This window comes from Zootermopsis nevadensis, unplaced genomic scaffold (genome assembly GCF_977971745.1).
Source record: "Zootermopsis nevadensis isolate Lab colony 2312 unplaced genomic scaffold, Znev_1.0 Znev_ptg000017l, whole genome shotgun sequence".
NCBI lineage: Eukaryota > Metazoa > Arthropoda > Insecta > Blattodea > Termopsidae > Zootermopsis > Zootermopsis nevadensis.
The window spans coordinates 18,318,308-18,332,853 of NW_028259149.1; the positions used below are offsets into that span (position 1 = coordinate 18,318,308).

Below are 14,546 nucleotides of genomic sequence, written 5' to 3' on the forward strand. Positions count from 1 at the left end.
GGAATTCCGCTGGGTATACTTCCTTGTTATTTTATCTACAATTACAAGAAAGGAGTATAGATAAGTCGATCATGTGATGAGCAATTATTCGATAGGAGAATGTACGGCTATCGAAAAATCGTCGTATCATTTAATTTCCACTTGAATGGTGGAATTCGAACAGCATCTATCAAAGTCAAAGTATTCAAATGACGGAGATTAGATGCAACGAATAGATAAACTGCATACATTACGTGATATAAAATAAGCAATGGTCACGAGTTGTATGTTCGTTTCAAAATATGCTATTATCAATTTTAATACTTACAAATTTCGTTATTTTTATATCTTGTAGAAATTGATCATTATAGCTTATCATTATTTGGTAGTTGGTAACATTGCGGTTACATGACACTTTATATTGAATTACTTCCATTCAATACCAACTGTTATGAAATTGAACTGTATTCATATTCGGAATGTTCCAGTTCGAATCTTCGTGCCTAGTCCATATATCCAGACTGATTATTTTCGTTATTTTACTTAGTCTCTCCAGGCAAATACTGGATAATACCTTATAACAGGCTGTGACCACTTCCTTCCCAAGCCGACGCTGTATGACCTATGCAGAGATTTTTTTGAATAAACGAAGAACACGAATAATAATTGCATTTCAGTTGACTTTAATTGAACCCAATTGTTATCCGATCATCATCAGCGAACAAGTCTATAATCGGGGGATATCTCGACTATGAAGGAAGAGTCATGAAAATCGCATTTACGAAGTGAATGGAGATACCGAACTTTTCTAATTTCCTTCCCACTTTTTCAAAACACCTCTTTGGTTTATTGTTGATAGTGACGTTGAGAAATGAAAGTAAAAATGCTAAAAAAACATCGCTTTATTTCTATTTCTTAAATCCAGATTTAGAAACCAATGAACTAGCCTGAATTGCAGACAAAAATAACTAACCCATCACCCAACAGCGAAGGTGAGGCTCGTTATAGTCGATATTCTTACAGCATTCATCCATGTTCGTAACATTCTTTCAAATAAATCTGCTTAACTCCAACAATGCACTGAAACTTTCTCTGACCGATACGTCGAAAAGTTCCGTTTTCATTCGTGTTATTTCGTTACTGAAGTCAAAACGTGAACTAGTTATTAGCAGCATCCTGAAGACAAGCAACACATGACAGTGGTATGCAGTCATAAATTAACTTAATTCTTATACAAACATTTTATTGGGGGTGATATTGCCTGATAAGATACACGGTTCGAGGTTGTTATAGGGAATGTTGTGGGTGTAAATATTTAGTAAGGTTTATTTTCGTTGGCCTGTAGCAGCTCGAGAGAGTAATAGTCATATAAACAAAGTCTGCGAAACCTGTTAAAGTAAGCCGTTGCGTTAGAAGACCTGAACAAAGAGTGTGAGAAATGTCGAAATACCTAGTCGTCTTCGTGAGACACGGAGAGAGCGAATGGACACATAAAAACTTGTTTTGTGGATGGATTGATTCAGGCCTGACGGACAAAGGTAAGCAGAAGTTACCTAATATTATTTTTAATTTGGCATTTTATAAAGGTGAGAGGTTAACCCTGAGTTTAAGCATCGCCCTGGAATACTCAGAGAAAATTCGATGACCAGTTTAACGCTTCGAAGGTGCACATTGTCGAGTGGGATGGGTGGGCCCCGGGATCTGACAGCGAAAAAGAGATACGGGTTTTGTATGGAGCAGGGGTGCGTAATTATTTTATTTTTATTCTCTGCTAATTCTGAAATGACCGCAAGAGGAAAATTCTGTAGTTCATAAGCGAAGGTCATTTGGAAGACCTAGGCGTAGATGGGAGTGACGTAGCGGATCCATGTGAACACGGTGAATTTCTTGATCGGCAAAGCAACTACCAGCTTCTCGTAAGTACTTTGCTCCGTGGAGTTCGTTTGGTTAGTGATAAACTTTGAAACTGTGTGTTAAACAAAACTTTACTTATTTTTAAAAGTGGGCTTGCCTATTACGGACATTAGAAATTGTGTGCAAATTATTTGGAATCCTTTACTTAAAAACCGCTTCATTATCGCTGTAGCTAAATCTCATGTTTGATTAAATCAGCTCAGCATGAGGGAGTGAAGGTAAAGCTCCATGCATTCCTTACCTCAGTTCACACCTCAGCTGCTTTACCCATTGAACAGATGTTACGTATTCTGCAGATGTCAGAGGAGAAAGTGGTAATGCAACGGGAAAGATTTTGAGATCACTGGATTTTATATGTCCATGGGGGTAGTTACGCTAAATAAAATGGGTTGAAAGAAAGAAACAGTAAAGTTCATGTAAATAAACAATAGTTCCATGCATATCCTGTTAAGAATTGTCTGAAGCAAGGCAATGCTTTATCACCAGTACTCTTTAATTTTGCTTTAGAATACAGAATTAAAAATGCAAGAGAAATGAACATCAGCTGCAGTGTACTGTAATTATGCAGATTCAAAACTAGTAAGATGTTGATTTAGGAAGGTAAAATTTACACTGTTTTCTTTTTTTTTGGGGGGGGGGGGAGAAAAGCTTTATTAAAATACTTTTCTAAGCAAGATATCTGATGTAAGATTTGAGGTTTTCACAGCGGTGAGTATGAAGATTTCTGTCTTCTGGGTTGTAGATGTCGATGTTAACCAACGTGAATATTCATCGCCCTGATGACGGAGGCAGTATGACCTCCGAAACGTTGGTTAACATTGACCAGACTACACAGCGCAACAACCCAGAAGACAGAAATCTTCAAGATATCTGATGATGGCTGTCTTCTAGGTTGTAGCGCCGTGTAGTCTGGCAGAACTTTGCCAACACATCAGAGGTCCTTGCTGCCTCCATCATTCGGATGATTATGACAGAGGCAGCAAGGACCTCTGAAATGTTGCCAAACATCTACCAGACTACATGGCGCTACAACCCAGAACAATCATCTTTGCACTCACCACCACCGAGCGAAAAGCGCTAAAAGGCGATGTGCTTGGCGACTATGTTTTCTTTCAGGAAGAGAAGATGCAAAGCAAGCAGGAGTGGCTTTGAATTCAGAGAATCTGAAGTTTGACGTCGCTTACACGTCTATATTGCAGAGGGCCTGCGACTCGCTGGATATTATACTGAGAGAAATAAAGCAGCCAGAACTACCTGTCATACAGGCTTGGGAACTGAATGAGAGACATTACGGGGCCTTAACTGGATACAACAAAGCTGAAATGGCTGCCAAGTATGGGAATGAACAGGTAAGATTATGGTACACATTTCTAAAGAAGGAGTGGGAACTTGTCTTACATGGGCAGGCATTTTGTGCTCTTTCTATGAAAAGTAAAATTAACACACAGTGCACGGGCGCACACTAAAATTCTCTGAAAAATAAAAAAACAAAACACATAGGAATAAAGATGAGTATCTGAGAAGATATTGTTTGCCCGCCTGGCACAAAAATATCCTGGTATCAACGTTCAGGAACATATGATGGCATTGGATGCTGTAGCAGTATATTTTATCTTGAATGTGTCTATTGTAAAGTTTAATTTTGTTAGACAACATGACAAGTGCTCCATAAGAAGTGTGGAACCCCGACCGAACAACATCAGCCATGAGTCGCATACTGAAGGGCTTGAATAGTTCATTCATGATGCAAGCTGGACTGAATAGGATTCAAACAGTACTGTTTGAACTTGTGTTTATATTGTCAGTCAGTAAATTATTTCGTTTACTTAAGATAAAAATTTACGCTGTGTCTGCGATGTGTTTTCTCAGGTGCAAATTTGGCGACGAAGCTTTGATATTCTTCCTCCACAAATGGAAAAAGATCATAGTTATTATAACGAAATACATAATAATAAAAAATTCATGCCCATACGAGATAAGATTCCTCAAGCAGAATCTTTGAAGACAACAATGCTTAGAGTTATTCCATTCTGGAACAGTACCATTCTTCCCGACATCAAGGATGGGAAACGGGTATTGGTCGTCTGTCATGGCACGAGCTTACGAGGAATCGTGAAGCACATTGACCGTGAGTTTAACTTGTGTTACATATACTCATTTCCCAGTTAACGCCACTTATACGTACTTCATTTGGCAGACCTCTTCTGCCTGGTGGCATAAAGCAGTACTGTTTAGCTGCAAATTCAGTAGAAAGCATAAAAGGTGGGCACCACATTGAGTATCCGTCAGTTCCTTTCAGCTATGAATGCTATTTTATAAATATTGCTAGTTATGCTTACTGCAGAGTTTAAACTGGACAGAAATGCTCCCCAAGTTTCAATTATACAACCACAAATGCCTCAAAACCAAATTGATGGTGCAAAGGATCATTCAGTGACTGAACCGTTCGGTGTATTAGTCAACTTATGAACTAATCCACCACATTTCAGGAATATCTGACGAAGCCATTGTGAAAGTGAATCTACCAACTGGCATACCATTCATTTTCGAGTTTGACGCAGATTTCAATCCTGTTGTGTCCATGAAGTTTCTCAGTAGTGGAGACACTCTGAAGGAAGCAATAGCAAGGGCTGCGTCTATCGGAGAGGCAGGGACAAAATAAAGATGACGTGCGGAGACTGATTTGTGACATGGTGAAGTTGTGATGATGCCCTCAAGACAGAAAATAAATACATTTTTAGAACAGATACAGCAGACAGCTGAGAAACTGAGGAAGATAAAGGAGTAGGTTGGACTAGGCAGAGCTCTGCTTGCACCGATTGGAGAGTGGACAACCCTTACCTACCAGATCCTATCACGTTATTTAATCATTCTGTAAACAGGAAACTGAAATGTTTATATTTACAAAATAGTTCATACATAAGAGACCATACAATAAAACTTCTTGACAAAATTTTGCAAGTTTAACACAATAACTATCAAATCTCATATATAGCACCAGATGTTCTGTAAAATAAGTACATCTGTCATCTTTCGCTGCTGTTCTCTCAGATGTCAGCACCAGTCACTTGAACAGCTCACTTTGATGAGTGACACAGTGCTTTTTGGCACTTATTTTAATATCTGAGCATGGGTAAGTGGGATTCAATTGCAGGCAGAGACAGAAATGATTTTCTCTTTTCTACATCCTCACATCCGACAAGAACTGGGAAAATTTCCTCGGAGGTTAAGCAGCCAGGGAATTTAGCTGAACGTAATCTAGTGCAAAGCCTAAGAATGCCTGGAGCTATACCTACAACCCCACCTCCCATACATCTGCATGGTGCGGTGAATACTTAATCACTGGGAATACTTTACCTATACACTAACATATTTGTAAAACAATATATATTAAACACTTTGTATCATCTAATTTTAATATAACTTCAGAAGCATGCTAAATATAAACACAAAAACAATTCATAACAGAGACCAGGAAGATAAAACACCCCTGGCAGTCCCAGAAACTGGAACATGGATGTAGCACCGACATAAGGCACTAGTTTTAATTTTCATTCAACAGAATAAATTACTGAAGAGACTGTGAGATTATCTGAATTGAACTTTAATATCAGGTTTGTTCTTAATTATGTATGAGTGAATTCTGCAAGTAGCTTCAACTTCTCTCCTGTTTCTGCTTTGTGTCATCATCCACACGACTACTCGCTGTTCGTAAATTGAAGAGACGACCGAACCTGCTGCCACGAAAAATTTGAGATGCAACAAGTGACTTAAGAACAAGATCATTTTAGATCATTCATGCTTCATCTCCCTCATCAGCCTGAGTGATTGAAACCATACCGCACTACCTAACTATACAAACAATTAAAACAAAATTTAATATTTTAACAAGTCAACTCGGTCTAACCTACATCTAGTATACAGAGATTTTTGTGGTTACAATGATTTTTCAATGGATTATTAATATTATTTTTCAATAAAACCTTATTAAAGTGCTTGGTTACAAAAGTGTCTATTCATTCTTTGTAAGAAGAAAACGCAAGTCAATTATAACATTTTTAACACTGCGAGTGTAACAACTATTCTGGTGGGCATATTCGATCAGTCGAGTAGAGAGGGGCAATATTTTGAGCTTATCTGTTATCTCAATACTTGGCCTGGTATTTAAAAATACCTATATTCACATATTTATTTGAATAGCAAATATCACCGGGTATAATAGCTTTTTAGTTCATTATATTTATAAATTCAGGTCGATATAATTAGATTTCAGATTTTCTGTATAAATATTAAATTTCACAGTGCCATAACAATAATAATAATGAAAATGTTTTAAATGACATAAATCTAACTTTCAATATGCAAACTTTCTACACAGTGTAACAATGTAAAATTCATTTTATGTCAGTGAAATCAAAATGTAACAATGTTATACAATACTGTGCATGATTTATGTTGATCTATAGCGAGACACTTCATGCTGGTAACAAATCACAATGCAGTCCAGCCAAAGAAACTCCTAACAGTTCTGTCTGCATGTGACTTGATTTCCATCAATACTTTCAGCACTGTTTACAAATTTCGCAGGAACATGACCCAGACTGCAGTCATGATGACACCAGACAGCAGCTTCCACGCTTATTACGGGCACTCAGCTTTATGCTTTCCTCGACTTGTCGTACGTTCTCAGGGTTCAACATGTAGTCCTCTGCTATCATCTGGAAGAGCTCCGCTACAAAGAACATCAGTCTCATTTTACCAATCATGTAAAACAGGCATCTCCGCTTTACAGTCGGTTATTTTATTAGTAACTGCCCCAGTGGTGTAGGTCAATATTTATCATCAGGTCAAATAATAATAAAAAAGTTATAAAAGGCCCTGTAAAAGAAATAATTAACATGGTAATGTCAGGTAACCATTTATGTATCACAAAGAATCATCTACGTCTCACAGATTTGGAACTTGATCAAGAGCTTAATTAAAATATTTGGGTTCAAGTACCACACCAGAGAGATCTCATAAGAGAATAGGAAGAAGTGACCTAAGTGTATTTTGTTTTGCATGGTTGAGGGAAAAGAATACAGTGAAAATATTTGAGAAGTGGCACCTTTGAAAGGAAAAATCAACAAAATGATATATTTCACATTTTATATATTATTCTAACCAGAACTTTCTTTTTAGTGGTAAGTAAGAGTATACCATTTTACCACCTTCTTCATAAACTAAATTACCCACCCCATGAAGCAGCCCTTCTAGAGATGCTAACAGTACGCTCAGTTACTCAAGGAGCATAAGGAGGGTGGAGCATGGAAGTGGGCATGAGGGAAATGAGAAATGAACATACAATTTTAGTTAAAAATGCAGGTTGATTAGAGATCGTTACGGAAAACTACCCATAGATGGATGGATAACACTGAAATAAATATTTAAAACACAGGGAGGTTATTGTGGATTGGATTTGTCTGGCTCAGTGACCAGACCTTGTGAACATTTTAATGAACATTCCACACAGGGCTGGAAATTTCTTTACCACGTGACTGACAATCAGCTTCTCAGCATAAACAGGTTAGGTTCTGTCATTGAATAGTAGATAAAGGACAGAGATTAAAATGTCACCACCAGGGTATGAAAGAACTGATCTAAACTCACCAACATTTTCTCCTGTCTTGCTTGATGTTTCAATAAACGGTGCCTCAATGCGTTTTGAGTATCGAGCGACCATATCCAATCCCACTGCTCGCTCTGAAATATCTGATATGACGTCCAGTTTCGTTCCCACCAGGTAAATTTTACAGTTCTTTGGGGAAAAGAAACAAAACAGAACACGAACACTGTACACTGTCTAAAAACAAGAATAGTCAGCACTGATTTCAGTGAGTAAACTCATATCCGGCCTCTCAAGAGATTCAGGTAACTCACATCCGTTTGCACTTGTCTGTCAGTTGTCCCCACTTAGAGACCCGTACAAATAAAATATATCGCTCTGGCCTCAGATACCAGCTGGAGCAAACTGAGTCACAGATGAAATAATCTTGTGATGTAGCTTACTCGCTCGTGCCACGTCTCCTAAAGAGGTTTATTTTGAATATGGTTCTGTGTATGCCTTGGGCCATTTTTATTTTTCTGATTTGAAACTACTCATTGTTGATAAACGTTTGTATTCCAAAATTTTCTGCCACTGTAAATATACAGTATGGGGTTAAATCTGGATAATAAATGATTACACGTAAACAAATCAAAATAACTGAAAACAAATGTACAGTAGCTGTGTACATGAAGACTGATTATTATGAAACTTCGTATGGCAGGTAATTGTGTTCATTCTCAACCATAGAGAATTTTGAGTTTTTAGCTTAAAAATATGATAAATACACTGTATTTAGTAACATGTTATACTACAGAACAATTTAAATTCCAATTAAATCTGTATGTACACACAGAGCCCAGGAATCTATATGCTGCACCTACGAGGTTAATGGTGAGAACAAAGCAAACTGCTAGACTGTGGACAAATCAGTTTTGTTAAGCGACTACTAGATTCAATTAACAGTTACAAAGATATGTTCAGAAATGGGTAATTGATATGTGTCTGCACATACGTAACTGTTTTACAAAATTTACTGATCCTACTGGCAACTGGTCTTGTTATAAAACTGACATTTTTCAGACAATATGGATGAATATAAATGAGAAGCTCAACCATGACAAGTTCTCAGTGTCAGGGACCATCCAAGAAAAATCAACTTGAAGGCAGTTAACTCGATGTACGTACAAATATTATGAAATAATATCTGTTTTGTTTTCCGCTGGTGAAATTGGCTCACGGTTACAGGTTTGTTTTCAAAACTATATTACTATTACTTATGCTTGTAATAAACTTATTTGTATCTTCAACTTCAATGAATGTAAGTATTTCAAAATAGAGTTTGTTGGTGTGCACTGATAAAGTCGATAACAGCTTCAGAATAACATTTATCCAATTTTCACAGAATAAATCTTTACATTTTTTATTCAAGAGTGATGACAATTCTTATAATTCATGAACAGTTACATTTATCTTAACAATTTCAATGACTGAAGGTTCTAAATACCCAGCATCAGACCAAATACTGAAGTCAAGTGGTTAGTGTTTCTACTTCATATTTAGAAGGTCTGGGGTTCAATATCAGCCTAAACAGACTTAAACCCCAAAGGTTCATGGTCTTACTCAGTCTCTCCAGGCAAATGCCAATATAGGACTCTAAATCATGCCATGATTACTTCCATTTCCTTTCCAATTCATTTTCACTGATGATCCCATAATTTGATGCTATAATGTCTAAGCTTTTGACAGCATCTATAAATAAGGCATAAATAAATAAATAATACAAAAAATATACAGTCTCATATGGGAAAAAGAAAACGGTACATCTTCCAATTCATATTCCACAGTCAACAGTGGTCTGCCAGGAGTTTACTGACATCTGTACCCAAATGAAGCTTCCTCCTAAATTGATTTCACATTTAAAATATACGTTATTAAAACAAAATGGGCCTTACTCCTACACTGTGCACCATACTGTAAAGTCTGGCGAGCAATGTGTGACCCACAAGCCACGGGTTGCTCATCACTTCACAAGCCACTGAGTTTGACTACCAACAAATTTTTTACCTCTTCAATTCTTCTAAGTTCATTTATCCAGAAATCTGCTTTGTCCCAAGATGGCCGATCAGTGATGTCATAGCATACTATGGCTGCCTTAGCTCCTCGATAATATATACGACTCATTGCCTCATACCTGAAATACAGGATGGACCAGTTACTTTTCAAAGACGCAACTCATAACAAGAATATTAATGAGCTACCACAGTTCCTTGATGCAATAATAATGCCCCATTTCATAGTGATGCCAGCCAGACTTTAACTATGGGGTAAATCATTTAGTGACATGCCAGTATGATGCATGGAAAAACTGGACTTCCCATAAGGCACAATACATGGCCAAAACATTAAGAAGGTAGCTGATCCGAATTTCAACCAACTTACCAGATATACTGGCTTAGTTTTTGTGTCCCCTCAGATTTTTCTTAGAATTCAAATTCTTTGTTGGTTAATTTTCTTTCCACCACTGTTGCCTGAACAATGTAAAACATAAACCCTGAAGTTTTTATGACAACTAAATGAGATTTAGTGCTCATATGCAGTAAACATCTGAATCACATCCCACACAAATGTCTCAGAAGCATCAGACTTTTACTATCTACTGACGAGACCCATCGCTGAAGAACAGTTAACCGCAAAGTTACCTTTCACTGCCAGCGGTGTCCCATATTCCCATAAAAAATTTCTTTCCATGTGATTCAACTTCCTTAGCTGCAAATGCAGCTCCGATTGTCTGTGGATAAGCAAATAATTTCATTGGAAATAACAGATATAGGCTGTATTAAATTAAGAACTATTTTTCTTTCAAGTATCAAGACAAACCTATGAAATCTGTGATAACAGAACATGAATGTTCACCACTGCTGCTAATAACAATTCTCACTAATGGTCATAATCCTGAGTCAGTGTCATCCAATTCCCGTCCTCATAACTGTTTTTCGATATTCTTCACATTCTAGCATGAGTGAACACTTTACAGGACCACCCATATTTGTCAGTCGCATTCTTCCTGGGAGGCAAGCAATCTGCATGACCCAAGGTAACTGTTATACAAAAAGTGGGAATTGTGGTCATTGCTGGAGGACATTACTGTCTAAAAAAGACATCAGGCCATTGTAGGGCAACTATGACCTACAGACACTGTTACACAACAATAGGAACTAATGTTATTGTTGGAACACTTGCATACCAATGACCTCAGATCAGAGTACAACAATCAACTACATGATGTGGTACAAAGAAAGCTTTTGGAATGTCAGTAAACTCCAAAGAATAAACCATTAAAATTTTGTATTGTTATCCACCCATCCACTTCTTGGTCTTCCAAGTTGCTGTTTTCCAGGAAATCTCCCCAACAAAATTTTGTGTGCATTCCTTACCTCCTCCATCCTAGCTACATGTCCAGGCCTTCAATGGCAGGCTTTTGTGCCGGAACTAGTAAACCGATCAGTACTATTACAAGTTAGTTGGGATATTATATGAAGAATCATAGTGAAAATAATACTAAGAGTGTATTTGTGCACCAAGGAAACAACTATGCTGTTGAAAAAAAATGTGGATTGTGGTCTTCTGTGTTGTGACACCTATAAGACTATACAGCATCAGCACCAGTACCCAGAACATCACAATCCACATTTTCACGTCCGTAAAAATCTCAAATCACATATAAGCGAAAATACTCCACAACTAAATCTTGGGTTTGAACCTGCATCAGTTTTGTGTCCGGACTAAATCACCATACATGATCGATTCTTATGTTATAGTAGCTGCATTATTACATCAGGTTATACAGTATTAATTGGTAGGGCAAATTTGAATCATGAACTGGTAAGGATGTGGAAGGAAGTGATCATGGTCTGCTTTATGATAATAATAAAACGTAGTGCAAGTGCAATGATGGATATATGTGTAAGCAACAAGGAAATTACGTGTATCTACAGCTTGTCTCAGTTTTACTGTCGCAAATCAGTCATAAGATATGATTTCCTGCCTTGAAAGGAAGATACTACTCACAAGACCTGTGTGTAAATGGAAGGAAAATATTAAAAGTAATTTCACAAAAATGGGGTGGCAGGATAACGACTGGATTCATCTGGCTCAGGATATGACAGTGGCATGTTCTCAGCACAGTAATAATAAAAAGGTTCCTTTAAAGGCAGGGAATCTTTTAATTACTTGAACAACGGTAAAGATTCCATGGAGTACGTCTATTAGTTAATCATGGGAAACAAAGCTCTAAATATTTGTTCCACAGGTTTGCAATATGGTTCTGTTCAGAGTCAAAAATTTCTTTTGAACAGCTTTTACAAGAATGTAAATTAGTATGACATAAATTTTACAAATGATGAAGCAAAATTCGTTTTCCTACGAATAAACTCAGTCGTCACCAGTTCTAAAACGTGATGGGTAATTCTTGTTTTAGTACCTCAGCATAATTCCGTGAAATAAAATAAACGAAAACACTCCTGAAATGTCATTAAAATCAGGGTACTCACGTTTTGATAGGGAACACCCCCTCTGAAACGATCGTACACATATCGTTCAAGTAAGCTAGATTTTCCTACACATGTGCTACCCAGGAGGACAACCTTCAAATCCACTTTGCTCATTATAAGAAAAAGTGATTAACAATAGTTTGTACTAAAAACACTATCCATTACATGAATCACATAACAGATAACTACTATAAATATACAATACGATCTTTCATTCCACTGGTATAGACCTGAATAGACAGTTTGTCAAAGTGCGATCGGTCGATTTGGTGACAGGAAAATCTTTTCGTTTCCGATCTGTATGTTGGTATTTTCGTATGGTATAATATCTGTTCATCAATGGTAAAGTAGTCACGGGTTGTACGAAGGAGCTCTGTTGTAGCAGTTGCTCTTCTGTAATTACCACAAGCAAGTGCTTGACTGATTAGTCTTTAGCAGTTATGGCCGGCAAGAGTAATATGGAACTATTGCAAAGAGATGAAAATCGCCTTGATCGTTTTCTTGCGAAGTGGTGGACTCCAGCAGTTCTTTCTGCTATTGGTCTTGTAACTGTAGCTCATATGAGATATAATCAAGGCCGGCCGTTATTAAGCGGTACGTAATAATTTTTTGACATAACTGCAAAATGTGTTTGATAAACACAAGTGAGACCATAAATAAAGATAAACGATAATGCAATAAGAATCATAAACTATTTGCAAAACATTTTAGTACAATAATAGAAAGAATGAACAGTGAAACTAGAACCATAACAACAGAAGACTCAAAGTGCTTTACTCAATCAATAGGACCTGTTCATTTTGGGGCATTATAAAAGGAGTTCCTGAAAGTTCCAAACTTGGTCCTCTGCTTTCTGGTGTTGAGGGTGAGAATGATCAGGAGTTATTCTTCCTCTCCCCTAGGTGCCAACATTGGCAGGTAACAAGATGGCTTTAGGACTTTAATTTCCTTTGACAACAACAGCAATGTCTTACTTTTTCATTATCTAAAAGTACTAAGTGGAAGGAACAACATTAATTGAATTTTATAATGTGATGTTTGAGGTCTTCTGTGTTGTGTTGACTCGTAGGTAGGTACCAACATTTTGGAGATATGTACTGTCTCCATGTTTACTCTGTTCACAGATTAAGTCTACTCAGGGCCAATGGGGATAATCCTCAGTTTCCAAGGGAAAAGCAGTTACACCTTGCTGGGAATCAAACACCAGCCTTTAATTCATTTTACTCATCAACTATCTGATCCTATACATTACTTCAGGACATGAAGATGATTTCATACTTTATCATACCATGTTATGTTTAAATAGTTTTAGTTTATGAGACAGCCTAATCTTGTGTTTATTTAATGTATTTCAGGTATTCAGACTTACATATTAACAGTAGTAGGCTGTAGTGTTGCTGGGTATCAAATTCACCAGTATCGTGACGGGGTTTTGGCCGAGAGAGATGCTGTGTTACGCAACTATTTGGAAAGACACCCAGAGGATTTTCCTGATCCAGGTTAGTAGGTCCCTAATGGGCTACACTTTCTGTGTATAACCCTGACATCTGAACAAGCTGTAAGCAGTTATGTTTGCACCTTCTTCCATGTCAGTCTCGTGGTGAGTCGAATGGACAATTATTACATACAGCAACAAATTTGAAGATGGCTGTCTTCTGGGTTGTAGCGCCATAGAGTATGGTAGAAGTTTACGAATGTTTCAGAGGTACTTGATGCCTCCATCATTATGGCGATGAGGTACAATCCAGAAGACAGCCATCTTCATACTTGCTGCTGCAAAAGCCTGAAATCCTACTTAATAAATGGCTAATTTCTGATTTCTTCCCGTTTTAGAAAGAAAAAAGTTTGCCGAGATACTACGGCCATGGGTACCAATTCGTTGAAGAATGTGTTCACTGTACATAGTTTTTACTAAGGTTTTGTTGTGATATTTGTATTATCTTCTATGCTAATTTGTGTATTGGATGTGACAGTAGTGTGAACTGTAGTACAGCACTCGTGTAATTCTTGCAATAAATGAATTATTTTCTGTTTGTGTCCTGAACAACTGTGTACAAATATATCATTTGAAGAAGCTTAATGGAATTTCTTCTTATGCAGGACAACGCAAGTTAATTGGCAACAGTCTTGTGGAGTGCTGAAATATCTGAAGTTCATGTATTGTTAGTGGGGCAAGATAGTAAAATTGAAGGCTAGTTCTGTTATTGTGAGGGGTTGTTTATTTGCAGTTTAAAAGATGTATTGTAGAGTGAGCACACGTCAGCACTTGGCAGACAGCTCTGAATATGGCAAGGTGTGAAATGAAGTATTATACACACATGACTGTGACATTTGGATAATCTTAGTACATTGAATCCAATTCATCCTTAGATTGACTGGCAAGAAACATAGTCCCCACGCCTGCCTAACTCTTGCCATATCGATAGTGCTGTTTGGTTATCATGGTTGGTAATGCTTGAGATAATGTACAAATAGAATTGGCAGTATTGTGAAATATGGTATTAAGAAACTGAATA

The 14,546-nt window shown here is 37.3% G+C and overlaps 3 protein-coding genes across 4 annotated transcripts; 2 read left to right on the plus strand and 1 right to left on the minus strand.

Moving 5' to 3' along the window:
• The first annotated feature begins 86 nt into the window (after nucleotides 1-86).
• On the plus strand, nucleotides 87-8,840 carry LOC110830409 (phosphoglycerate mutase 2). Of its 2 annotated transcripts, XM_022065309.2 has the most exons (5): nucleotides 87-1,181; nucleotides 1,325-1,517; nucleotides 3,010-3,242; nucleotides 3,763-4,021; nucleotides 4,383-5,901. In XM_022065309.2, the coding sequence occupies exons 2-5, from the start codon at nucleotides 1,418-1,420 to the stop codon at nucleotides 4,553-4,555; spliced, it is 765 nt and encodes a 254-aa protein (XP_021921001.1). In that variant the 5' UTR covers nucleotides 87-1,181; nucleotides 1,325-1,417; the 3' UTR covers nucleotides 4,556-5,901. The 2 variants fall into 2 exon arrangements, with proteins under 2 accessions (XP_021921001.1, XP_087207081.1); XM_087350955.1 differs by lacking the exon at nucleotides 4,383-5,901 and adding an exon at nucleotides 6,481-8,840 and having other exon boundaries at nucleotides 87-1,517.
• On the minus strand, nucleotides 4,771-12,254 carry LOC110830410 (ras-related protein Rab-24). Its single transcript, XM_022065311.2, has 5 exons — nucleotides 12,031-12,254; nucleotides 10,180-10,268; nucleotides 9,545-9,671; nucleotides 7,543-7,690; nucleotides 4,771-6,625 (listed from the first exon to the last, which is right to left on the minus strand). Exons 1-5 carry the CDS (start codon nucleotides 12,142-12,144, stop codon nucleotides 6,501-6,503), a joined length of 603 nt encoding a protein of 200 aa, XP_021921003.1. The 5' UTR covers nucleotides 12,145-12,254; the 3' UTR covers nucleotides 4,771-6,500.
• A 145-nt stretch (nucleotides 12,255-12,399) lies between these two features.
• On the plus strand, nucleotides 12,400-14,110 carry ND-B14.5B (NADH dehydrogenase (ubiquinone) B14.5 B subunit). The gene is made up of 3 exons (XM_022065312.2): nucleotides 12,400-12,624; nucleotides 13,386-13,529; nucleotides 13,864-14,110. Exons 1-3 carry the CDS (start codon nucleotides 12,471-12,473, stop codon nucleotides 13,911-13,913), a joined length of 348 nt encoding a protein of 115 aa, XP_021921004.1. The 5' UTR covers nucleotides 12,400-12,470; the 3' UTR covers nucleotides 13,914-14,110.
• The last annotated feature ends 436 nt before the right edge of the window (nucleotides 14,111-14,546 follow it).

What these genes read in the sequence shown, in the direction of transcription:
- LOC110830409 (XM_022065309.2), top strand. Translation starts at nt 1,418, where the DNA reads ATGTCGAAATACCTAGTCGTCTTCGTGAGACACGGAGAGAGCGAATGG. An exon ending in TTCAGGCCTGACGGACAAAG is followed by an intron (nt 1,518 to 3,009) that starts GTAAGCAGAAGT and finishes GTTTTCTTTCAG; the next exon opens with GAAGAGAAGATGCAAAGCAA. An exon ending in AATCGTGAAGCACATTGACC is followed by an intron (nt 4,022 to 4,382) that starts GTGAGTTTAACT and finishes ACCACATTTCAG; the next exon opens with GAATATCTGACGAAGCCATT.
- LOC110830410 (XM_022065311.2), bottom strand. Translation starts at nt 12,144, where the DNA reads ATGAGCAAAGTGGATTTGAAGGTTGTCCTCCTGGGTAGCACATGTGTA. An exon ending in GACACCGCTGGCAGTGAAAG is followed by an intron (nt 9,672 to 10,179) that starts GTAACTTTGCGG and finishes CCTGTATTTCAG; the next exon opens with GTATGAGGCAATGAGTCGTA. An exon ending in AACTTAGAAGAATTGAAGAG is followed by an intron (nt 7,691 to 9,544) that starts GTAAAAAATTTG and finishes TTTTCCCCAAAG; the next exon opens with AACTGTAAAATTTACCTGGT.
- ND-B14.5B (XM_022065312.2), top strand. Translation starts at nt 12,471, where the DNA reads ATGGCCGGCAAGAGTAATATGGAACTATTGCAAAGAGATGAAAATCGC. An exon ending in AGGCCGGCCGTTATTAAGCG is followed by an intron (nt 12,625 to 13,385) that starts GTACGTAATAAT and finishes AATGTATTTCAG; the next exon opens with GTATTCAGACTTACATATTA. An exon ending in AGAGGATTTTCCTGATCCAG is followed by an intron (nt 13,530 to 13,863) that starts GTTAGTAGGTCC and finishes TTCCCGTTTTAG; the next exon opens with AAAGAAAAAAGTTTGCCGAG.